We start from the raw sequence: 26198 nt of genomic DNA, 5'->3' as shown, positions 1-26198 counted from the left end.
AATGTTTTAATAAATTTATTTTATCTCCTTCAGAATAATTACATTAAATACATAAATGTATCGCATTAATTCAAAGTTGAACTCTTTCATTTGTAGTTAAGTTCTCTAATTGTGCTTGGCAAAATGTAAAAGTTTTTTTTTCAGAAGTATGTGTAGTCTAATATCGGGTTTACAGCAGTTTTTTCAGGTAAGTTTTTAAGAGACAGACGACACTTGACCGACGTGAACGTTGACGTCACAATAAGGGGAAATTACTCTTACTAGTTATTGAAAATCTGCTGAAATATAAATTCATATGTATCAACATCATCTCAAAATCTTGCAAAGCTAACGGATGGGGACATTTTTTCAGAGATAGGACATAGTTGTAACTTGCACTAATTTGGATGAATATTCTGCCAGTATTCCAACATTCAGTGAAAAAATTCAACGAATTGAATGGAGAGACACAAGCAACAACTTTTTATTTTATATAATCAAAAGCAATGTCTAAGGTTTAATTTTATAAGGATATCTAATTATCTACCATTGAATAAACAGAATAAATCATTTCTTGAAATATTTGAGGAAACAATTTCTCACTATAGTAAGCATAACAATCTCTTTTTTAAGAAAGAAAGTTTTTTTTTTACTGTGCGGTGCAAAAACATTGTCTTGTGTGTAATTATTCCATTCGTTTAGCCAATGTTAGGATTCTAACGGCTTAAACATATCATGTAAAAATGGAATCAACTGCAAAATAAGTAATGTTGTCTAATATGGAATTTTATGCTTTGTAGAAAAATACCTAAAATGTTTACGTGACAGAACTTGGATTTTATTATATTAAAAACGTGGTTGATCATTCATTACTGATTAGAGGAGAACGATTTACCTCCATGTGCGGGGGTGGGGGGGTGGGGGGGGGTTGTGGGGCTTGAAAACGTTATGAAATCTTTTCATAAAATATAGTAACAGTACCGAAAATTATACTCGGACCACCACCCCCTTCCCTGCTCTTTCAGAACAATTGTTTTAATAAGCCAATCATTCTTTACAGATATACACATACTGTTGATGATTTTTATGTGTATTGAACAACCGTAATACTGATGAAAAAAACATTGTTAAAATATGTACATATGTGCCTTTTTGGCACATGTATGAACCAAAAATTATATCTTTAGACAACAAATGCATTGCTTTTATGCTTAGGGTTCTAACAAATGTTTAAGTTTTCTAGTGTATGTGGAAAATTATTGCTGCTACGTTACTTGTTTATTTGCAAGCATATTATGACGTCATATTATATCAGTCAACGTTTCCTTGTTTTGTTAAGGTAAGGTTTGCGAATTGCATGTTTTAAGCACTGCACAATGAAATTGATAATTTTTAAAAAGGACCTTTTCCTCATCATAGCTATATATTCAGTTCATAATATATGCTAAATACCCAGGAGAATAGGATAATGATTTTAAGAAACAATGCATTTTACTTTAAGATCATTAAAGCCCCGTCCTTACTCCAGAACTACCGATCCAAGGGCAATGAAATTCACAATTTAGGAAGGGATTCTTTCTCATCTCAAAGGGTGTGTCTATTTACCCCAAGAAACCCCAAGGAACCCCAATATCCCCACATGATAGTGTCTTTCCTCGCTACCCCAAGGATCCCCTTAGGAACCCCAATGATATTCGAAAGAACCCTAAGGAACCCCTATTATAGAAATTTAAAACCAGTGATACCCCAGGAGTCACAATGGAATTAAAGATCAGCACAAGAAACCCAAAGGTATCCCAATGTTAGAAAATTAAAAGTTTTTGATATCCAAAGAGTTTCATTGAAATCCAAAGGTCACCAATCGGTACCCCAAGGATACCCGAAAGTACCCAAAGAATACCCCCAAGGAAAGTGTTACATGTTGATATATCGCTGATTTAAAAACAAAATGTTTTCTACGTCTGGTAAATCACATGCACAAAGGTGTGTCTGGGATACCAATGAGTTCCCAGGGGTATGAAGAATTTAGAATTTGTAATTTTTAGGGTATCCATGAGCTTCTTTGTGGTAACAAATTTATGAATCTGTTGGTGTTCTTCGGGTTAAACACTTGAGGGTATCATTAGGGCGCTATCGTGTATCAAAAGTTTTAAATCTGTATCACTAGGTTATCCTTGAGGTATCTTAGAGGTTCTTGGAGGTGGGTTTGGGATACTAATAAGTCACCTGGGTATCAAGAATTTTGAATTTGTATTTTTAGGTTATCTTTGGGGTTCTATGGGGTATTAAGAGTTATGCATCTGTATAATTAAGATATTCTTTAGGTTCCTTGGGGTATCCATGGGGTTCCTTCGGATATTAATGATTTGTCTGAGATACCACAGAGGTATCTCTAGTATCAAGATATAACATCGTTTCGGTTCCTATCGGTATCAAGAGTTTTTTAATTTATATTATCGGTATAATGTTAATCTTAAGGTTCTTTGGAATATCAGTTGCGTTCCCTGTGGTACTTAGAGATGTGTATGTGAGACCAATGAGTCCCAAGGGATAACAAGAGTGTTAAATTTGTATCTGTGGTATCCTTTGGGTTCTATGGGGTATTCAAAGTTATAAAATTGTATAATTATGGTATCTTTGGGGTTCCTTAGGGTATCCATGGGGTATCATTAAGGTACCAAGCGGTAACCCTTGGACTCCTATGAGACCTCTTGGATATCAATAGTCATTAGTTTCTATCATTGGGGTACCCTTGGGGTTCCTTGGGGTAAAAAAGACGTGCCGCATCTTAACTATTTACTGACTTTTTTGACTTAGTACCCAGGAGCACAGAATTATATTTTTAAAACTATTTAATGCATTTTTACAATGTACTCATTATAGCCCCACCACTAGACAAGAACCCCTCACGATTGGACCATGAAATTCACAATTTTGGAAAAATCATTCTTTCTCTTCATTGATACATGTATGTACATGGACATAGTTTATCTGCTTAATATCCTGGAAGATAGGAGAATTTTTTTTGATAAATAATACATTTATACCCTACCCTACACGAGAACCACTGATTCTAGAGCCATGAATTTACAATTTTAATAGAAAGTTCAATGATTATTACAATCATGCCAGCAATTTGACTGCTTGTTGTCCAGGAGTAAAGAAGAATATTTTTTTTTAAATATTGCATTCATTTTGAATATAGGACAACCCCTCAGCCCCCAGGAATGCAGGGGCCATGAATTTCAAAATTTTTATTCCACTTAACCTATTAATGCTTTATGCCAAAGTTAGTTGAAATCGGTAAAGTTGTTCAAGAGAAAAAGCTGAAATGTTCAAACGTTTACCACCGATGTATGACGACGGACAAAAGTATATATCAATAGGTCAACGTTCACCCTGGTGACCTATTGCTATAAATGGCTTCAACGAACTTTTTGCACCTAAAAACCCACCTGCTTGGTGGACTACAATAATAACCCTGTAGTTCTTTGTATTTTTGGTATGTTATTAACTTTGAGTAATAGGTACTGTTAATTACTTTCAAAACAATAAATAGTATATACTTGTTGGTATTGCCTCTCTTCTGATAGTTGTATATCAAATAACAAATTTGAAGAAAAATTACTGGTGTAAGCTATACGCACTATTGACATTAACCAACAGTATAAAAAATCATTAAATTCAAAATTCCATACCAGTGACAAAAAGACCCCCCAAAACGCAGGGTTCCCTTTAAATCTCATAAAGTGCACAGATACTAAAACTCGTGTCATCATTTGTTATCATTTGTGGTTTTTATTCAAACAGTGTTACATGTAAGGACTTTAAATAGCAAACCAGTTCTAGTTAAAATAAACTTCCTGGTTTTAAAAAGGAGAAATATTTATTTTGTACAACAGCGATTAATTCTAATAACCTGTCTGGTTACTGTGTTATGTTGTAAAAAATGTTAATGCAGTTTTTGACAACTATCATAGATTCACGGAACACCTGAACCTACACAATTTCATCTAGAAAGGGTATGTAATGATTAAATATTTTAAATAAGGTTTCAAAACGTCCACATAATAAAAACTAATTTTTGTTTCATTTTTGTTATTTATAGAACAATGACTATTATAGAGGGAATAATCATCAATATATTTTCTCATGTTTTGATGTTCATGTACCTTGGTCAATCTCATGGGTTAGGTAAGTAGCACTTCCAATGCATGATATGTCGAACGACTATTATTTTACCTGTCATTATACAAAGTTAATGATGAAATATAAATAATTCATTTACTTTGATTTTATTTTGTATTTGATAATCTTGTTATTCTTTATTATTTTTATCATTATTTTTAATTATCGCTCAAAAGGATAAACAAATACAACTCTATAATGTAGAGAATCTAGCATTACTGAAATCTACATGGGAACAAAATCCTTGGCCTAACGAAGACGCTTTTAAAACTGCAAATGCGGTAGACGGTAGATACACAAATCGAGGAGCGTATGGAGGTCAATGCACGATCTCTAATGACGGCAAATATACGGCGGAATGGAGAGTGGACCTAGGAAATGTGGTCAGCATCAGCCACATTGATATTTACTACAGAACAGAAAACACAAGTAGGTTCCCTATTTTTTTTAATTAAATGTATACAAATTTAGTTCTCAAATTTGAAATTAGGGGATGGGGAATTGAATGTACACAGATTTATTAATCGAAAATAGTCATGAGTGCAATTTTGATTTTTTGCAATGATAATTGTGTCTAATCTCAGATCATGGCATGTGCCACGTACTGGATAGTTCCTTCACGACTAAAAGAAAATTATTGAAGAAACAATATTATAAAGAACAAGGTACGCTTAGGGTCATATTTGGCCTATTTTCAGAGGTTAACAAATTTTGGTCCAAATACTCTCTAGGACATGGGCTTTCTATATATAGTAATATTATCTTTGTATCACTAATAGTTTTTGAGATACCCGGAAAGAAAGATGACATGCAAAATTATGACGTTATTTAACGTTAATGCCCTTAGTGGCAATAAAATTCGCTTTCTTCTCAAATATTCAACGAAATAAATTGAATTAAAAACTTTTTAATAAATTGATACCTGGGTGCACATTACACAATTGTGGAGTGTTTACTACAATATAAAACTGTACATGTTTTCATTTGGCTACCTAAGGAGTTAACTATTCACAGTCCAAAGTATGGGGGGGGGGGTAAAAAAAGGACCATAATCAAGGGTTGTCAAATGATTCCTTTGACTTTTAAAAACTTGAAATAAATGTTGTTTTTTAATATTAATATGATTCAATGATTACATAACATTTGCTTGCAAATAATGCAATTTCCTTAGTTGTTAATGTCTGCTGAAGTCCTCATGAAATCCATGGCGCATTTTACAAGATAGTACATGTAACCTAGGACACATCAATGTACTTTATATGATGAGTTGGCTTATATTTGCATTGATAATAGTATCCCATGAACAGTTCTGTATTTGTATCAAAGACCTTATATATATATATTTATTGTTAAATTAAAAAGAGAAACACTTATATGTATAACACATCATATTTGACCTTTATGCACTTAAATACAAAGTTTCCTATTACTTAACATTTGTCAATAATAATATTCAATGGAAGCTGGTGTGAAGTATTGGTTTAAATTATTACATGCAATGATTTTAACCACAATAAAACAAAACTAAAATAAAATGATAGTGGTCTGGACTCCATGGAGGTTTAATTAAAATATTTTTTTCAAAGTATAACACATTGTTCATTTTTACAGTTTGATCTCAAATACAGTGGTACAATGCCCAAAAATAGGCAATATTGATATGAATTGCTTTGAAAATGTTTAACTTATTAAAATATTTTTAATTTTATAGTAAAGATATGCTATGTATTTATGAGAGTAGTATACTTTACAAGTTAAAAGATAAACAAGCATATAAATAGAGGGGTAAAAGAAAATGAGGTTATCCCTATACATGTATTTCATTTCAATGAGACACAATTATGAACAAAATGTATACAGCGTTTGAATAATATTTGTTGTATACATACAATATCAATTATTGAAAAGCACATCCATTATACTTTATACAGCTAGAAATCAAAGAGCATGTCATTACTAAATAAGCCTCTAGACAATGTTATTCTGACATTCTTATTTTACACATATATGGTTTTATATAATGGTTGTCAATATTCATACAATAAATCATTTGATATTGCAACTTTGTCATAAATTGATTTGCTTATAATCTTAAATTGCAATCAAAATAATTGTAGAAATAAATCAATCAACAATATACTTGCATTTAGGTATGAACTCAAAACAGCAATATACACATTCAGGTACTTTGTAATCATCACTTATTTTTACAGATATCATACACTAAATTTCAGAAAAATTCTCCTACCAAACATGTTTTGTTGACTGATTTATTGACTGATGAGTCACTTTGAAATTCACTCCTCTTCTGTTATGGAACATCTTTCTTCATTTTCTTCCTCACTTTCTGATTCATCAATCGGGAGTGCAGCAGCATCCTCAACAAAACTACACCAATCGCGCACACCAAGGACACCACTTTCCTCATGACGAGCAAGACCCAAGAACCAAATCACACTGGTAATATGAGCACACATGCCCACAACTCTTGTACCAACTTTACATTTGCAAAACCAAGATTTGATACTGATATCATCATGTCTTATCCAGAGTAAGTATTTCTTTGCGGAAATGTGTCTACTTTGAATCTTGGCACACAGGATTCCATCAAAGTCATCACTGATGAAAATTTCATACCTTCCTTCCATAAAATGTTCATATGCATATGACTTTGCCAATCTTATTTGGTACACACCTAAGGTTAACTGGCGTATTTCCTCCTCTGTCAAATGAGGGAAGACTACATCATGGGAGTCTATCTTCTTCCATCTTATGCTCCGCTTCTCTAAACCTTAAAAATATTATTTTCAAATAGAAGTTCAATTTATTCTCAACCAATTTTTATATTTGAAAATCCTGCCAAAACCTTGTGAGAAAACATAATTAAGATTCAAGATGATGCTCACCACTTGTCTCAACATAATCCTTTAACTTATTCACTCCGTTTGCAAGAAATCGCTTTTTTGCAGCCATGGCAACATCTTCCTCCTCAATTCCAGTGCTCAAGTCTGGTCTAAACTTGTTGCAGATTGCACTTACTATGCGGACATAATCGCCAATATGTGGTATCTGTGTATTGGGGATGGTCCTGCTCAAATAATTCCATGTCTTGAGCCTGCCATTCACTGACTCGACAACCCATCTAAGCTGTAACACACAACACATACTATGAATATGCATATATAATACACATGCATGCAAATTAAATATACAGTAACACTCGGTTATAACGAAGTCGTAGGGGCAACAACTTCACACTGTTATATCCATTAATCGTAATATACGTATAACAATTTTTTTTAAAAATAAGTGCTGGGGACTCAAATAAAAACCTCGTTATATCCAAGAAATCCCTATATGTGTGTTTGAAATAAATATGAGTTTTACTGTAGTGCAATGTAACTAAAAGGAAAAGTTTGTTATATCTTAAGCTTTGGATTCACAACACATCTGTACTATATGATACAGTACTAAAACACATCAATAACATTTTAAGCTTAAAATTTTAAAAAGGTGACCTGCAACAACATAAACAAATTGAATCAGTATTATATTGTGGCATGTTATATTGTACAAGTACCTTGGTCACAAATCTGGTTGAATTGGCTTCTTCTGTTGAGTGTTGCTTTGAATGACGAGTCAGAAAGGATGGCATTTCAACATGTATCCCCAAGTCATCAAGCAAAGCTTCTGCGTCTCTGAAACCTCTGTCGACAATAAAAATATCGTCTTCTTCTACCCATTTCCTAATGTCCTCTACATTTGTCTGGATCATGTGACTTAAGATCTTTGCATCGGAATTTTTGGAATCTGCCAGATAGGGACCTAATACAGAAATTATATATCCAGAAGTTGATACAATCATCATCGGTTTAACTAATGGCCGGTGTTTGTGGGTGCTGTAGGAACGACGTGAGAAAGAAAAGTTTCCGCTTTTTTGGAGGTATACATAAGTCCGATCGAGTACAAGAATGACTGGATTATCTGACATGCTGCATAGAAGTTCCTTGGCAAGGGGACGAGTATGGTGATTAATGACATCCTCCCTTGATATGTGAGAGAACCCCAAATGCTTTGGCACAAAATCTTCCATCAAAGCATTTTTCGCAGATATAACAGCACGTCGAACCTGGAAATAGAAAACCCAGTTTCAATTAATGTACATTCAATCACGTACGAGTTTTTATTTTTTATGTATAATAAAATAATAAGAAATCTTAAATGTATTGTCTCACTTAACATGTCCATACCTGCCATTTTTTCATGCCAAATAAGGTTCCAAGTAGTCGATTACTTAAACCACATCTAAGTTTCGTCAACAATAATGCTACACATGTTCTAGTACTTCTGTTCTTGGATGATCTTAAGTTGGTCTCCACCAAATACGTCATCAATTCATCAAACTGATCCTTTGTAACACCTGTTAGATTGTAGTAATCTTCATTTTGCATTCCATGTGGATCATCAAAATTCAGTCTCTTGTTCTGATTTTGGATTGCTACATCCCTGGTTTGTTTTAAAACTCCAACAATGGTGGTCCTGTTGACATTGGAGACAGAACTTGTTTGTTTCAACAGATGCAATGCCTCAGTGTTGAGATCTCCATCAGATATATGTTTAGGACAGCATCTAGAACCAGGTGGAACAAATGTTTCTTTTTGGATGAATACATTTACACGAGTGTTTTCAGGAACAACAACAAGCTTTGGCCCTGGCTTTTTACATATTACACAGTTGGCATGACTTGTAGAAGTACTTGGGATGGACAGTGTTACTGAAGGAGGGCTCTTCATACTCTGCTTTGATAATGTTTTCTGTATTTTGTTTGGCTCAGGGCTGTTGCAAATAGAATCTCTTGTCGATTTTGTTTCACACATGTGACGACATTTCCTACACAGCATGCTGTCATCAGAAACATCCATACGGAGTCTTCTCTTGATGAAGTCTGCATGCTCCTTCTTTATCCTGTATCTGTCCTGTTGTGATGTTCTTTTGGAGCACAGCAAGCAGGGGTAGAACTTAGGCATTCTAAAAATATATTAAAAAGTCATTAATCACACACAATCACATTACTGTAAAAGTATAATAATGCTACATGTATATGACAGATGTACATTTAATATCTGCAATGATGAAAGAACTTTCTGTAGAAATTTTTTAAAGAAATTCAATTTAATATCTTTAAGGTTCCTTCACACCCAGTGACCTGTACTTTTTAGAAGTGCATTACAACATGCAAATTCAACATATTGTTCTAGCTACCGGTACATGTAAAATATTGACCACTTCAAGTGTATTACTTGACAGTTCCAAAGGTTAGTCATCTGACTGCCAATCCTTTGGACCCCAAGATATTGGGTTCTAGTCCAACAGGAACTAATATTTTCATTGACTTGCGCAAAGTTTTTAAATTTCATATTTTCCCCCAAAAAATGATTTTTTCTTCCATTATATTAGAATAGACTTTTATCTTTGCATTATGATTATACATTAGTTTATTTATCAAGCTGCATGGAGAAACCTTAATACCGGTTTTTAAATAATATAAAATAAATGGTAAAATTATAAAGGATTGCAGGTATTAAATTATAACTGCTATTAAGATATTTTATCGTACCTCTGTTTATTGCTATTTCTTCATCATCACTATGGAAATAAACTTAATTTGACCTCTGAACACTGGTAAAGTCACACAAACATGAACATCCGATTTCTGTAGAATGTAGAAAAATGTACAATTACTTACATGGCTTCAAACATCTGTTCATATTTATTAGCATTTACAGTTTCAGTTGAAATGTGATAATACTGTAATTATAGATTATGTGTGGCAAAAGTGAAGATAACTATTTTTTTGATTTTGTTTTTTTTATTCCATTCATATGAAAAATCCTGAGAATGAGCATGCATACGATGGATTCAAATGATTAAAATTCTTCTTAAATAATTGTACAAATACCTTTTATATCAGAAAACTAACAGAAAGAAATCAGTTACATGTAACATTTACTACGTTATTGCTTTGCAATAGCATAAAACCCTTTAGAACCCAGTGTATTAAATAATCACCTGTTTTTTCGGTATAATAAACAATTTATTGCATAAACATTCAGGAGATACAAAGATTCATTCATCCAGGGAAAACCATATTTCCTTTGGGCATTGCCCTCGAGAAATATGATTTTCCCTGGATGAATAAATCTCTGTATCTTCCTCACAATCATGCGATAAATGTAGCATTAATATCGATAGTACGCATCTGTAGATTGTCATATTGCAAATTCTGGTCAAAGTTACATGTAATAGTCTTGATTTGGCTACTGCATATGTGGTTGGGCAGTTTCCCTTATGCCTAGCAGAAACATGCCACATATGCCTTAATACGTGCTTTCACACCTGATAGTTTTGCATGAATATATTCATAAATACACATCAAAAATAGCATCACTGGGCCTACAGAAAAAAAATATTTTTATCTTATTTCCAAAAGCAGATAGGCCTGTTACGTGAAAGCAGAGACGTTATTTATGTCTCTGGTGAAAGGGACATGCAAAATGACATATCTTTATACAGTGACAACTAGTTTGTTTGATTTTTATCCCCATCTCTACAACACACGCCAAAAAAAATTAGCGGCGTCGGGTCAGGGTTGCAAGTCAGAGGAATCTCGGATTAACATGCATTTTGTTGCTTTCCTTGTTTTCATAAGATCGCCAATCAATCCTTACCTAATACAATCCCATAGTGGTACATCAGTTGTGTTGAATATGTCTACGTATCGATAATGAACATAGTTCCGTCAATCACTGCACCGTCATTCATTCAATCTATTCATTGCGATTGTCGAACTTGTCGTCTGGTACGCTACGACAGAAACCGCCGAACGAAATTAAAAATTCCGAATTACAATGATTACGATTTTGCATTTATTTAATCAAATATATTTTTAAAATTTGGATTATTGCTACATTTGTACTTGAAATGCAGCAATTGTAGATCCCATGGTACATAATTTGGCGATTTTTCATTAAAAATATAAGCCACGGGACTTGTTCCGGAAATGACAAATGTTTAAATTTCACTATGAGCACAGCAAACGCGATTTACGAAATATGTTTTTTTCGACTAGTAATTGCAATAGCTTTGACATATACAAGTATTATCTATCGCGTTGCCTGTGCACATATCAAAATATTTACATACGTGTGTACAAATTCGTAGTTTTTTGCAAAAAAGTGAAATCCAGGTTAAGTTTGGAATTTATAATTCTGATATGTGACGTTTTGGCGCCATTTCCCATGCATGTTTCAAGCACGGGGGTTGTCCAGATTTAACTTCGAGGGGTGATGGCAGTTTCGCTGCTGCTTCATTTTTTATGATTTTCATAGGCCAAAATAATATACTAAGTGTACCTTGTTCTTTGTGTTTTGTTAATCCATATCAAGTAACATGTTCCTATCTTAACTGATTAATCAATCATTCCCCTTTCATTTTTTGATACCCACTTCTACACGGCGGTCAGTGACCATTTTCTTCGCTGGCGTATTTTCTGTATATTCATCACTTTTAACATTGCTTAGGGGTATTCTTTCCCTTGTTCTCTAAAATGAACAATATGATTATATAAATAAATTGCATGTATTATGCTAATAGAAAATGAAAATGCCCCATAATAACTGTCAATTAACGAACATGGCAAATCAGAAGAAGAGAAACTGAGCCCTTCTTTCGTTCATTAAGAAAAATATTTTTTTTATAATAAGAGTCATGGGTTTGCTGTTCTACCTTTAGTTAGAATTTGTATAGTGCTGAAAAAATGTTATTGTATGCAAACAACATTTCTCAGTATTCCTGCTACACAAGCAATAAAGGTGACCAAAGCTAATAAATAGTTTAGTACTGAAATTTTGATTTACTCTGTATATGTCATGGTCCTTCTATCCACGCAATAAACAATACAAAATGTAAGATTTAAAAAGAAAATAAAATGTCAATATTCATTTTTTCAAAACAAGGAACAATAACATATGAAGGCTGTGCAGACACATTGAATACCGCGCGTAACAGAACGGTCTGATAATTGTCTGCACAGCCTTAGGTTGTTATAAGAACGAGGCCATCAAAAAATAAGCATTCATTGTATATATTCATGGTGTTTATTGGAATAAATTATTTGTGTATCGTCGCTTTAAAGCCAATAAAAAAGTCAAAAATCTTATGATAAAAGTTAAGGATATGAAACATTCACGGAACAGCCATATTAACATGTAAAGATGTATTTAGTTTGCTCCCACAACATAAACATTCTTTCCAAAAATTAGTTTTTATTATCGAATAGGGATAATTATTTTATTTTAAGATTATTTTTCATAAGAACATATCAAACTATTTGTCTTTTTTTTTATCTTTTAATGTTTATATAAATTTTATAATTATAAATATATTTAGGTTTCATAATTTTTTTTCAAGGAAAGTGATTAGATATTAAATACAAAACCCGTCATCAAACCCCAATGATTGTTCTAAAACCAGATGCATCCGAAGATTAGACTCTAAATTGCATAGGAAGATGGTGTTGTTTACAAATGGATATTTTAGTGCCAAATTAGCTAATGTTCTAGAATTACACATAAAATGTATAACTATGAACATAATATAGAAACACATTTTAAAAGCATATAATTTTTAGATGTTTTGATTTAAAATACAGTTAGACAGTGTACAATTGTAAACTTACGTTCTAAGACTAGTTCATGAACACGGGGTTAGTGTTCACACGTATCGGTATTGCGATAGTGTATGCCAAAGATTCTTAATGATTTTTGTGATGAAATTTTTATTGTTTGAATTTAATTACAAGATATCCTAATTATCAAATTAAATGCATTTTTGTTTCTTTATTACTGTATCTATTCTTTGTTTACAAACTTAGTTCACGTGATGTTATCCTTTTTATATTAAGTCCAATATTAACTTTAAAGTACAATATTTGGAATAATAATATTTGTCTAGGTCATTACAATATTTAAAACAGGAGACCATGGGGAAAAAAAATAACGCATAACCTTTAACTTTAAAGTATAATTTTTGGAATAATAATATTTGTCTAGGTCATTACAATATTTAAAACAGGAGACCATGGAAAAACAAAAAAATAACGCATCAACATTTTTTGAATTAAAAGAAATAGCCATTTTTCATCTTCTAAAAACTCATCTTTCTTTTTTTTCACGGAAAACAACAGGTTACATTAAAAGAACACAAACACTATTAGCAGTTTTAATGTCAAGTAACTTTTAAATTATTGATCGATGTTCAATTTGAAATTGAAAATATAAGAGTAGTTTTTCTAGTATTAAAAAAATATATTAAATACCTGTAGTTTTAGCGAAAAAATATTTGATAACTAGAAACGATCTCGTTACGAGTAACGAGTAGGTCTTCCTTTCAATTTTTTAACGATACGATTAAAATATTAATAAAATTTCAGAATTCCCCCTCAACCACCCCCTTTCAGAAAATGTATACGATTGTCAATATCCTTTAAAATACTTAACAAAGTGTTTTGCTTTTTCTCATACAGCACACTAAAGATGAACGATTTTAGTCCCCTAAAATCCCTATTTGCGTCATCAATGGGTTTGGAAATGAGTTTTACAAACTGATATTGTTACGATCAATAACTTTGTTTCTACAATGCATTACAAAATTTGTATCGTTTTTAAGTTTTCTGTAATAGAGTTTATGAGAGTCTTGGCCCCTGAATTAAGGGACCAGACCCTTTTTCTTGAGTCATTCGAAAGGTCTCACGAATGATAACATTTTTTGTTCTTACACTTATCTAGAATTGTTGTTCATTTTTTAGATACAAATGAAAGAATATTTTAAGGACCAGCCCTTTAGATCCTTAATGGGGACAGACATTGGTGTTTTGATTAATGGAATCGATTAGAATCATCAATATAGATATTTTTTCTTCTACAATGCTTAACAAAATATGTCTCCTTCTTTAGATATATTGCGTCAAAGTTTAAGTACTTTGGCCCCTAAAAAATTCCCAATTACGCAATAAATGGGCGTGACAATGATTTTTTCTGATATATATTGTTACGATCAACAACTTTGCTTCTATAATGCATTACAAAATCTGTATCGTTTTAAAGTTATCTGTAATAGAATTTACGAGAGTCTTGGTCCCTAAACAAAGGGACCAGACCCTTTTTCTTGATTTTGTTGGACATATCTCTTAATTATCTTCCACTTTTGTTATATATGTTTTCACAAAATATTAACTGATAAAAAGATACAGATCAAAATATATGAACGTTTTGATGCAAAATTCGTACCCAATTTTCGAGCTTAGCCAAGCTCAAAAAGATGGCGCCACTTGCGCCAAAAACTACGTTGTGCACAACTTCAAACTATGGTCTACCGATCCTGAAAATTTCATATTTATATCTCTGATAGTCTCAGAGTTTATGTCTGCATAAAATTGGTCGTAAAAACTTACAAAATCGGCCGTAAATCGGAACCGGAAGTGGCGATTTGAAAATTTCAAAAAACTTATAGAATTATGACCACTGGCAATCATGTGTGAAAAATGGTCGAAATCGGCCGAACAGTTTTTGAGAAATCGCGTGCACAAAATTTGTGGAAAAAAAAATAAGAAGAAGAAACAGTACGAAAACTATAAGGTCTTCCGTTAGAAACGGAAGACCTTAATAAAGTAAAATTGTTAATTCGTATTCTCTTGTTCAATAAATAAACCCCAGGGGAAAAACATTCAATTAAGTGTTGATGGTTTTATTCACAGGATGAATGACCATCTTTAAGTCCTCCTTAAAGATAGCTTAAAGGTGTTTAAAGGTAGCTTAAAGACGATCTTTAAGCCACCTTTAAGCTACCTTTAAGCTATATGTATTGCTTAAAGGTGGCTTAAAGAAAGCGTAAAGATGGCTTAAAGGCAGCTTAAAGACTATCTTTAAGCCACCTTTAAGCCACCTTTAAGGACAACTTATAGGTCCTTAATGTCCAAACTTCTTTAAGCCACCTTTAAGCCACCTTTAAGCTACCTTTAAGCCACCTTTAAGCCACCTTTAAGCCATTAAAAAAAATTTAATTCAATATTGTGCTTAATTTCCAACAAAATGTTTTAACTTTATGAAAGAAAAGGTATTAAAACGGTTTTTGTTCTAGAAAGAAAAATGAAAAAAAAAACACCAAAAAAAACCGGCCGCGGCGAGAATTGAACCCGGGACCCTTAGTTTACTAGCATCACCACACATCCTCTGCGCCACGGCAACGTACATATCTATGAGCGTTTTTATATCCTATATATCAGTGGATATTGAATCACTGTATTGAATGTGTTTACTTGAAAAGATTTTGACAAACCATTCAGTTTGTAACAATCAATTATATCTAATTTATAAATTACATGCATGCATGTATTTAGAATGAAATACTGAACTTGGTCTTCAGTGAACAAAAATATATTATACCTAAATGGAAACCGTTAGGTTCACTATAGTAGGCTTTCTTAGTTAATGAATTTAAACCGAGTAGATATACGTTCATCTAATTTATAGCTATAAAAATGTAAGAAAGAAAATGAAATCATTTCTTTTATTACATGTAAATGCATTGATACTATTAGGGTATTTGTTCAATTTCCCGCAATTTCCCGGTTTTCATGATCGCGGCGCCGTTCCAATATGTTTAAATATTTACATGTAATTGTATGTACATGATTTTTAAACTATCAATTCTATAACAAACAAAATTACCAATAACCGGTGACGTATTTACTGCATGTGGCAATTGCAAATGACTTGTACATACAATTGTATGATGTGCCAGGCCGGGTATATTTGACATATTTACCCTTATACATATATTTAAATAATCAACCCTTATTTATGATCACCGGTACATTAATTAATTAGCCTCAAGATTTTACTCTTACATACATGTATCGTTAATTTGTAGACGTAACATCTTTGAAACCCAGAGCTAGGAAATAATACTTTGAAAATGAATTACAAATGTAAATTAACTTTTATTCACTAGACTTATCGTATACTCGTACATACTAAGATTCAACGCCTTTAGAAACCCTGACGTGCACCTGGGCACACGACACACCTGTTGTGTATATCTTGTATATTATGTGTTAGTTCCAGGGGTTTTCTTAAGTTGGACAAACAATAGACTTTAATTAGATATACACAAACATGCACCTGGGCACACGACACAACTGTTGTGTATATCTTGTATATTCTGTGTTAGTTCCAGGGGTTTTCTTAAGTTGGACAAACAATAGACTCTAATTAGATATACACAAACGAACAAAACAATGTCTAGACAAACAAAGAAGTAATATCCTGCCCGATATAACAAAGGCAGTTGAGAGTCTTTTCATCTTTAACATGTATCTAGCAGATCTAGAGTTAGAAATAATGAAAATTGAAAAAAAAAATACAAACCTTAAACCGATTAACAAATTAAATCATGCATTTTTGGTTCATTATCTTTATTTTGTTTAATATACGGATGAACTGAGAGAGAGAGAGAGAGGGAGAGAGAGAGAGAGAGAGATTTTTTTCACCGATTAATTTATAATAGGAAACAAACATACTTTAATTAGTTTTATGCACATATTAAGATACAGAGAGTGCGCTCATCCCTACAAAAATTTTGAAACCCTTAAAAAATTATAAAGAATTTTATAACGGCAATATGTGTCCATCGGAGCGGTGCTGATGATAGCGATCTGTGTTTAATGGAGCGACGATTAAAACCGCCTGGAACACCCCCCCCCCCCTTCCTTGGAAATTATATTATCACTCGGATGACCCCCTCCCATCTCTATAAAAGAGCTTTTGCATTTAATATATGTTTTTATTGTTCAGCTTGATCAATATTGACTTAAAGGCCACTTAAAGACAGTGTAAAGGCAGTGTAAAGAGAGCGTAAATGCCACTTAAAGGTAGCTTAAAGAAGTTTGGACATTAAGGACCTATAAGCACTTGCTTAAAGGTGACTTAAAGGCGGCTTAAAGGTTGTATAGCCTTTAAGCTCCTTTAAGTCACCTTTAAGCCACCTTTAAGGACTTGCTTAAAGATGGTTTTTCGCCCTGTGATTTTGTATTTAGAATGTTTTAAATGTTTTTTAATCTTTAAAAAACGGCAGTAATTATACGTTTAGCGATGACGTCAACAAAGTGAAATTATTTTTCTTCTTGTAATTTCTTTTTTTTTTTATCGATAAATATTGCCTCTCTTTTTCTTTTTCTTTCTTTTCTGGTTTTAAATGTGCACTTTTTGTTCTACTCGAATGTTGCTGAATTCTGTGTATTTAAAATTTCAAATGCCACCTTAAAATAAATACGGGACACTTGCTGCTGAAATAATACATTTTATCAATTCTTATTGCAGATCCTGGTCCTTATACTAATCGAATGGCAGGATTTTCACTTTACGTATCCAACACAACCTTGAAAGAGGACGGCCATCTTTGTTTCCATGAGATACAGACTGTACGAGGCACACCATTAGAGAACCAGAAAATAATTTGTTCTGTTCTTGGACGCTACGTCATTTACTACAATGAGCGGTTACCGAATGTTACTTACCCTACCTACTATTCAGTGTATGCCTATAATGAATTGTGTGAAGTTGAAGTCTACGGTTAGTTTTGGGGGGTTTTTTGAAGGGGGGGGGGATAAAACGTAAACATGGCACCAGAATACATGCAACCTGATTTAATTGAAACATAAAGTAAAAATGTTGAAGATCAAAATCGATTTTTTTTTTGGTTTTCATGCAATGGTTAAAAACTATCTTTGTACAGGATGCAACCAAACGTTTGGAGACAATTGTTCTTACCCTTGTCCATTAAACTGCTTGGACAGACAATGTTATACGTCGACGGGCAAATGTTATCGTTGTGTCCCAGGATATCAGGGTCTAAACTGTAGTCAAGGTTTGTTATTGTTTGTGCATTTACGCTTTTCCATACACACCTGCAACATTTTACAGTAAATGAGTTTTTGATGATTTGACAATGTATGTGTGTTTTAAAAGATAAAAATCAATTTGAATATTTTGTTTGGCACTTTGCCTCGTACTTTTTGACTAAAAATGAATTTGAGGTGTTTTTTTTATTTCTTATTCATCGTTTATTAGAGAAACGGTGATATCAAAGTATTATTCATAGTACGTTCCTAATAAATATAAATGGGAAAAGTAGTTTTGCCCTGTGTTCTGATACACAATTTATATTATACATTTATTTATTACAGCGAAGAAATTTGATTTTTGATTTTTCAGAATGTGTGAACGGAAAATATGGACTTAGCTGTGAGAACAACTGTAATCATTGTCAACAAGATACCCAATGTCACAATGTCAATGGCTCGTGTTTACAGGGATGTTCTCCCGGATACATCGGACCTTTCTGCAATATAAGTAAATGATTATATATCATTCATTTTTATGAATAAACAGCATTTTTGTGTTATAATTTTTATAATAAGTAAAATATACCATTGTATCGAGAAGAAATTTGTGTGAAAGAATGCAAATCCTAACGTTTTGAATAATGATACATACAAACATGTAGTGTATGATGTTTAAACAAAATCATAGCAAATATTTTGGAATAAAACAATACACTAATCAGATATAAACTTAATTTTTTATTATCATAATCATTCTGATAGAATATAGTTTGAATTGGTCATATGTAATACCCTTTCTGTGTGCATTATTGATACAAATAAATTAAAATAAATTAAATAAATTCACTTTTTAAATTAAAAATGATTACCTAAAATAATGTTTAAATTATCTATCTGATAGAAAACAATTATTTGAAAAGGATGTTGCACAAGTTCAAATCGGGTTTTCAGGCTATTGTAAGGTCTTTTCGCTTAGTAAGTTTTAAAATATCAATAACAAATATTTGTTCGATGTTAAAGACATGCAATAATCATAATACATCCGAAATTCTGTATTAAGTGCAAAAACTAAATTAAAGAAATTTAGTATATCTCTTTGTGTGTAATTATAAAGAGTAAACAGCTTGTATATCTTTTCAACTATTGCAGGAACCTTTTTGGTTTATAAATGCATTTAAAAATGTTTTTGATAAGACTCATTGATATCATAAGTAATATTGTTCAGCTTGCAGTAAAACGTTTTATGGATTAAATTGCTTGCAACAGTGCAGTGCGAATTGTGTTAACCAAACTTGTCATCATGAGTCGGGTACTTGTCAGGTAATTAACGTTATAAAGAATGGGTCAAACAAACTATTTTTTTTCTAGTATATAGAAGATTTCCATATTCCAAATGCATCAAATCATAGTGTTAATATTCGTTAATGTACTCAACATCTATATTACATATTTAAAAAAAAAATATTTTTAGTTGATCGACGCAAGCAAGTCCGATAAGGTAAAACAGGTGTATATCATTGGAGGAGTGGTTGGAGTTGTCATAGTTTTCAGCCTTATATTTGGTATGCTAATTTTGTATAAGCGGTAAGGAACTTTTTTACATTGTATGTTCACATATTATATTTGTAAAATAACTTTATGGACACTTCAATACCGTATTTCTGTCACTGTGTTGTGCTTTTGTGATATTCATACCTGTAGAAATGGCTGCATAACTTGGAAACGAGGTAAAGATACAACTTTTAATAACTCTGAAGCTGTAGCACAAAGTTGTAAGTTTCATTTTATTTTCAAATAAAATGTTGTTTGGATTAGTCTTAGCCTCTTAACTTTCTGATAGCAGCTAATAAGTTTCATTACTTATAATTTTTTTTGGATTCGTTGCAGCACCAAACACTGCGTTAAACTTTTCAAACATATATCAGAACATTCAAATAGATGATAGTGCTACAGTACGAGGTAATGATAAAACGGCAGATGTTGACAATGATGTCGACATTGATGAAAAAATACACAACGAAAACCCATACGGGGACGTATATAAAAACGAAAAGACAATTCCATACGTTGCTGTTGGAAATTTAGGAAATGAAATCATTGAAAAATCAAAGAATGAGAACGATGGATTTAAACAGGAATATGCGGTAGGTCGAGACATTTTTTTTTTAAATATAAGGTCTAAAAACAAGTCATTTTTTTTTTTAGAAAATACCAAAATTGACCATATAAATCTATATTTCGAATTGCGTAGAAAGTAATGAATTATCAAGAATAAGAAAAAAAATCACAAATACAAATTACAAATATGTTTTTTTTTTGTATTAAAATGAGGATTTAAACTAAATGTACATGTGTAAGGTATAACGATTTACAAACGAAAAAAATATGTTATTACAGTTATTTTTCAGACACTTTTATACGGAGAGAGGTATCCATGTAAAGTTGCGAAACGTCCGGAAAACATTCCAAGAAATCGATTTAAAACAACGTTCCCTTGTACGTATATTTTGTAAGATGTACATGTAATTATGCATGTATATAACTTGAAAAGGTTTTTGTTTTATAAGAAGTACCGTGGAATTATATTTTTCCTCTTCTTGTGATTTATTTTTAAAGAAACATATTTTGTACTTTAAAGAATTTGAAATATTTATGAGAATTTGGTTTCTGATTTAGTTTTTTCTTGGGTTTTCTTTTATCATCTACGTTAAGACATAAGTCCTTTTCTTTAATTATGAAATATAATTTGTTTTTGCATTTCTGTAGACGATCATTCAAGAGTCGTATTAGTCAGCGCAAACACGGACTATATTAATGCAAATTACATTGACGTAAGCTCTTATTTGAAAACAATTTTTGTTCGAATTTGAAAAAAAATACCACCTTATTTTCACCAATGTATCTATTTTTTAGGGGTTAAATAAAGAGAAACAGTATATTGCAGCACAAGGTCAGTTAAAATCACATACAAACATTGGTTTTTAAAATAACACAAATAACCGCATGTGCATCTGCCTTTCTGGTTTTGACTATTTTTGTGTATAATAGGACCCACACCAAACACTGTATCCGACTTTTGGTGCATGGTTTGGCAGGAAGATGTAAATCAAATCATAATGTTAACCAACCTAAAAGAAGGAAGAAAGGTAAGTGGTGATTTAGAAAAAAATATAGAATTATATCGAGTTTTTTCTTAAACGGTTGTTTCAGAGTTTTTTTCGATTGTATTTTAGTTAAAATGTGCTCAATATTGGCCAGATCAAAATGCAACAATGACTTGTGAAAACGTCGTCTTGACTGCAGTGGAAGAGTGGCATTATGCTTATTATGTTGTTCGTAAAATAAAAATGACACACAAAAAAGTAAGTCAAAACACATCTGTTTCTCATGATTACTCTCTTTTTTATATGTGATATATACCACAGTTTATATTCGTGAAAGAATTGTCATGCTTCTTTAGGTTGTTCGAAAATTATTGACACAACCCATATATTTATTTTATTTAGTTACGGATATGATGAAAATTGACAAAGAAATGAACTAACCGCAACGAGTAATTTCACAAAGTTATATTTAAAAGTATAGAATTTTTTTTTTTTGCATTTTAAGGTACATAGAATAGAAAAAATAAAGTAGAATAGTAGTAATAGTAAAATAGAATATCGAGGTACCTGATGCATACATTAACTCGGCCATTAAAAAAAACTTAACTTCTACCTACAAAGTGTCTGCAGACCTAATATCGACAATTCAATAAAATGAATTGTTTATGTTCATGTTGCTCTTCATTTTGAATAAGCTTTCTGCAAGTTTCACTTGTTTTCGCGTTGAGATGCAGAAATAGTATATGTACATTTACTAAACTATAAAAATCTGACTACGCCGGCATATTTTATTTTGAAGTCAGGGCGGCGCAAATTTGTAAGAATTTCAGACAAAGAAAATGTCATTCCAAAATAAACTCCTGCTAAAACAAACATTATACTTTTAAAAGTGGTCAAAAGCTACAGTTTATTAGGCTTTTTAACTGATAATTTAACAAGAATAAAAAAACCACAGGGACTTTTAAACAAGCACTTATAACACAACGATTGATTTCAGCGGTAGTAAAAATGTACATAATGACTGTGACAGGGGTTTTACAGTTGTTTGACTTTCAGATAGCAATAAATCAAGGTTTGTTAACAAACAAAAGTGGAATAAAGATGTAAATAGTTTCTTCCTTGAATAAATAAAAGAGAAATAAAAACTAATTTATGTTTTCGTTTGGTTTGTAAGGTATTTATAATATGAATGTATATGCGGAAGATGGCGCGTTAAAATGATGTTGCGATACATTTGCGGTTATCCCGGGTAACGTTGGCAAATTTTTAGCTCACCTGAGCAGAAAGCTCAAGTGAGCTAATCTGAGCAGATTTTGTCCGTCGTCCATCTGTAAACTTTCTACATTTTTAATTTTTTCTCCAAAACTGCTTGCCCAATTTCAACCAAATTTGGCACAAGGCATCCTTATGGGAAGGCAAAAAAAATCTAGAAGTGAAAAACCGATTTTCATTCAGAGCGGAGAAAACCTCAGAACTGCAGAAATAGGGGTTGCATTTAAAAAACAATTCTTCTTAAGAACTACTGAGCCAAATTAAAAAAAATAACGTTATTTAACATGAATAAGCCTTATGGATAGGAAAATATTAATTGCAAAAATTATGAGCTAATTCTGCTTCAAATCTGAGTTATTACGAAGATAATAATAGAGGAAATCCATGTTACAATCAGTTTTTAATTTCGGTTTTGGTATTCCATACTTCTAAAATAGTCGTGGTAAAATGGGTAGGGAAACCCAGGCCGGACAAAATAAAAGCCGGCACATATTGAGATTTTTCAATTTGCGTCGATCATAATTAACCAATGCCATTGAAATTTAAAGGATATGTTACAGATCAGGATATCTGTATTCGCTGCAAATACTACTGCACAACAGTGCGTATTTGGAATTTATTGACGATTGTTGTTTTCAAAGTTGGTAAAATGGGTAGGCAAACCCTGGTTGAGATTTTCCGAGTTTGTGGATTTATTTAAGAAGAAACGTAATATTTCATATTAAATTCCAAGTAAATAAAAAGGACTCTGTTAAAACAGTTCTCATAGTTTTGACACATTTTGTTACAGGGTTAAAGGCATAATTGATATTCTTAAGAAAATATTACAGCAGAAAACAATCCTGGTTTGTAGCCACTTGTTGTTTTGGAATAAAGATGAAAATAGTGGGTGGGCCTTAGTAAAAAAGAGGATAATAACATGTCACGTGCCGACATTTTATTTTAGTGTAATCATCAATCAAGTGAGTAAGTTGAAAAGTCACACGAGTTTACGCCAGGTAAACAAAAGGCGTTTATAATGGGGAAGACAAATACATTTTTTGAATGATTTTTATTTGAGAAACTTAGCGCAATGAGGGACAATTTTATTCTTCACATTTATAGGATTTTTTTTTACATATAGTACAATAACTATAATTATAATATTTTTTTAAAAAAGATACGATAACTAGTAAGTAGTTAAGGAAGGAAATGTACCTATATGCTCTCAAATATTTTGATCGCTTTATAAAGTGGGGAAAGGAGGGTGGGGAGGGGGGCGCAAAACGAAAATATAGAAAATTTGAAGTTAACAGTGTACCCCTACCAAATGTTTAGTTTTATATCTAACATAGGATTTCTTATTTTCGGAAAAAAGGTATTCCATAATGGTACAATGTAAAATTTGAATATTTTACAATATTTATTTTTTGTTATTCTACATAGGGGCCATATGGTACAATATCCTTTGACCGCCCATATAAAGTCAGAGCGATGTTGCCCAATGGGCCTTTTGTTAAGATTCCTAGGAATGATGAACTGATGCTATGGAAAAGAATGTTTTACCCTTAAAAATGTTATACTAGCGTACTCTTTAGGGAATTCTCAAGTGTTCACTATTTTTTTGAAAGAAATAGGAACAAATGTCTCAATAATTTCAGAGCAATTCTCGCATTTCATCTAAACTTTGTTGCATTACCATTGAAACGACAACACTTATATCAGTATATTGAAAAACCAATTATTTATTTTGTTGACTAAATATTAATATCTTTAGAAAGTTAAGGTTATATTTCAGCTTAAAATAAGTAAAACAATAACCCAATACCAATACACTGCCTGGCCGGACCATGGGACACCATATCCTCTCTGACTTTTACTTTTCCTTTGCCATGTGACGAGAGTTAAATCAGAGGAGCAAAATAGTCCCACGTTAGTTCATTGCAGGTACTTTTAATAACAACGATAACGACAAAGCGCATATTAAAGTTTTGTGTTTTAATTTGTTTGTCCTTAATTTTCGTGTTAAAATTCATTTGTCTTTGCTTGATGCGTATACAAACTGTAAACAGTGCCTCAGTACATCTACATCTAAATGTTTTCAATAATAGACCAATTCAGACTTTATAAACGTTATGTCCCTTGACCGCCATCTGTCGGGAAAATCCATATATTTCTCACGGTAGTCTTAATAGTTCAGAGGTTTGTAAATTTCTCAGTCTACATTAAAACTCCGTACTGTTGTGTATTTCGATTGCCCTACAATTGGGCAACCCATACTTTAAAGGAATGCATTCATTTTTTCAAAAATTACACCACGGCCGCCAAAATATTTGGTAATCTAAAGAAAGCATAGATGGAGTTTTTCCTTTTTGACCTTAGGGTTGACCACGCAAGGGGAAACACCTTTTGTAAAGTGTGGATGGGCCCATTTATTACTTTGATACTTTCTAAGTATACCAATAACTGTCTGTCTTGTATTTTAAAAACGCAATAAAGTCGACCTCAAGAAAATATCTAAAAATAATCTATACGCAAGGTTAATGGCATTCCTAGACAAGATAAAGCGATTAAGACCAAATGCACTTCTTAAATAATTTCACCAACTAATTTTGCATTCGTAACTATCATCTTGTTTCAAACATTACTTACTTGCTTGATCACAGAAAAAAAAAATTGTATTCATTTTAAGGAAATCTTTCGAACCTCTACTTATGTATTGAAAAGCGTTTTTGTTTAAAAAAAAATATAGATTTGAGTTTTCAAGGTCATGGTCTACTCATATTTTTTCAGTGCTGGAATAGGCAGAACAGGTACATATATAGCGATAGACGTACTATATGAAGCCGGGAAAATAGACAAAAAGATCAACATTGCAGAATATGTTAAGAAAATGAGGCAAAACCGAATGAATATGGTCCAAACTTATGTGAGTTACAATGATGTTCATTCCATTACATGTAATTGCTTCAAGTGAAATGTGCAAAAAGCAAAGTCCAACGGTGCATTGTAACCCGGTTTGCGTCGCTATTTAGAGTATATTTTGGTTCTGATCTTTTTATATCTTGACATGTGTTAGGTTTTTTTTTTCGAATCAATGCATCACAACAGTTTTAAAAAAATCAATTGTAAATATAAAAATAACAACGCTAAAGAGTTTGAAAGTTGTATTTCAATATTGATATGGCAATGTAATATTTATTTTTGTTCAAACTTTGCATTACCTGTAGGAGCAATACAGAACGATTTCTTTTACTCTACACGAATTGTTCAAAGCACCAGCTGTAGCTCTGAATGCAACGGGATTTCTTTAAAAACTGCAGACAAAAAAGAAGCATGCACTTGTAAAAGAGTTTCAGGTATTTTCGTTTTAAATTTGTTTACTTTTCTTAGGGAATGAAAAATCTAAATGTAACAACATTTTGTATGCCGACAAATTATTTAATTCATTGAAAGATATTTTACAAAAAGCTCAAAGAAAAGAAATATTTTAATGGTTCTGAATCTTAATTAAGCATACATGTTGCTTAAAACTGCGAGTTGTTTTTTTTTTTTCGAAGTTGAATATTAACGCTTTTAATTTTACATATCTATAAAGTTTATTCACGATTTTAATACTAAAGAAAGATCAACTCGTATATAATTTAGCACGCATTGTGATGTATTATTATACATTATTTTGAAACATATAACAGAAATTACTCTCAGTTCGTCCG

At 32.1% G+C, this 26198-nt stretch overlaps 2 protein-coding genes across 6 annotated transcripts; one reads left to right on the top strand and one right to left on the bottom strand.

Annotated features, from left to right (window-relative positions):
• The first annotated feature begins 3812 nt into the window (after window positions 1-3812).
• On the top strand, window positions 3813-25380 carry LOC117687139 (uncharacterized). 4 transcript variants are annotated; one of them, XR_010709108.1, is made up of 17 exons: window positions 3817-4001; window positions 4088-4173; window positions 4372-4596; window positions 17604-17855; window positions 18019-18150; window positions 18498-18635; window positions 19353-19447; window positions 19599-19711; window positions 19829-19899; window positions 20015-20271; window positions 20536-20623; window positions 20894-20958; window positions 21041-21077; window positions 21176-21273; window positions 21361-21489; window positions 24281-24429; window positions 25276-25380. XR_010709108.1 is itself a non-coding variant. In XM_066070749.1 (16 exons), exons 2-16 carry the CDS (start codon window positions 4092-4094, stop codon window positions 25324-25326), a joined length of 1833 nt encoding a protein of 610 aa, XP_065926821.1. In that variant the 5' UTR covers window positions 3817-4001; window positions 4088-4091; the 3' UTR covers window positions 25327-25380. The 4 variants fall into 4 exon arrangements, 1 of the variants encoding a protein (XP_065926821.1); XR_010709110.1 differs by lacking the exon at window positions 20894-20958 and having other exon boundaries at window positions 3813-4001; window positions 20525-20623; XM_066070749.1 differs by lacking the exon at window positions 24281-24429.
• Window positions 5925-11511, bottom strand: LOC136271218 (uncharacterized). Of its 2 annotated transcripts, XM_066070739.1 has the most exons (6): window positions 10896-11511; window positions 9785-9880; window positions 8418-9195; window positions 7748-8296; window positions 7074-7314; window positions 5925-6958 (listed from the first exon to the last, which is right to left on the bottom strand). In XM_066070739.1, the coding sequence occupies exons 3-6, from the start codon at window positions 9192-9194 to the stop codon at window positions 6465-6467; spliced, it is 2061 nt and encodes a 686-aa protein (XP_065926811.1). In that variant the 5' UTR covers window position 9195; window positions 9785-9880; window positions 10896-11511; the 3' UTR covers window positions 5925-6464. The 2 variants fall into 2 exon arrangements, with proteins under 2 accessions (XP_065926811.1, XP_065926808.1); XM_066070736.1 differs by lacking the exon at window positions 10896-11511 and having other exon boundaries at window positions 9785-10697.
• Window positions 25381-26198: the final 818 nt, after the last annotated feature.

Source organism: Magallana gigas, chromosome 1 (assembly GCF_963853765.1).
Source record: "Magallana gigas chromosome 1, xbMagGiga1.1, whole genome shotgun sequence".
NCBI classification, from domain to species: Eukaryota; Metazoa; Mollusca; class Bivalvia; order Ostreida; family Ostreidae; genus Magallana; species Magallana gigas.
This window is presented reverse-complemented; position numbering and strand designations above follow the sequence as displayed.

Bases quoted from the DNA above. Each gene is read 5' to 3' on its own strand.
- LOC117687139 (XM_066070749.1), top strand. From the start codon at position 4,092: ATGACTATTATAGAGGGAATAATCATCAATATATTTTCTCATGTTTTG. The intron at 4,597-17,603 runs GTAGGTTCCCTA...TTCTTATTGCAG, and splicing joins CTACAGAACAGAAAACACAA to ATCCTGGTCCTTATACTAAT. The intron at 20,959-21,040 runs GTAAGCTCTTAT...TCTATTTTTTAG, and splicing joins TTAATGCAAATTACATTGAC to GGGTTAAATAAAGAGAAACA.
- LOC136271218 (XM_066070739.1), bottom strand. From the start codon at position 9,194: ATGCCTAAGTTCTACCCCTGCTTGCTGTGCTCCAAAAGAACATCACAA. The intron at 8,297-8,417 runs GTATGGACATGT...TTCTATTTCCAG, and splicing joins TTGGCATGAAAAAATGGCAG to GTTCGACGTGCTGTTATATC. The intron at 6,959-7,073 runs GTGAGCATCATC...AATATTTTTAAG, and splicing joins GGATTATGTTGAGACAAGTG to GTTTAGAGAAGCGGAGCATA.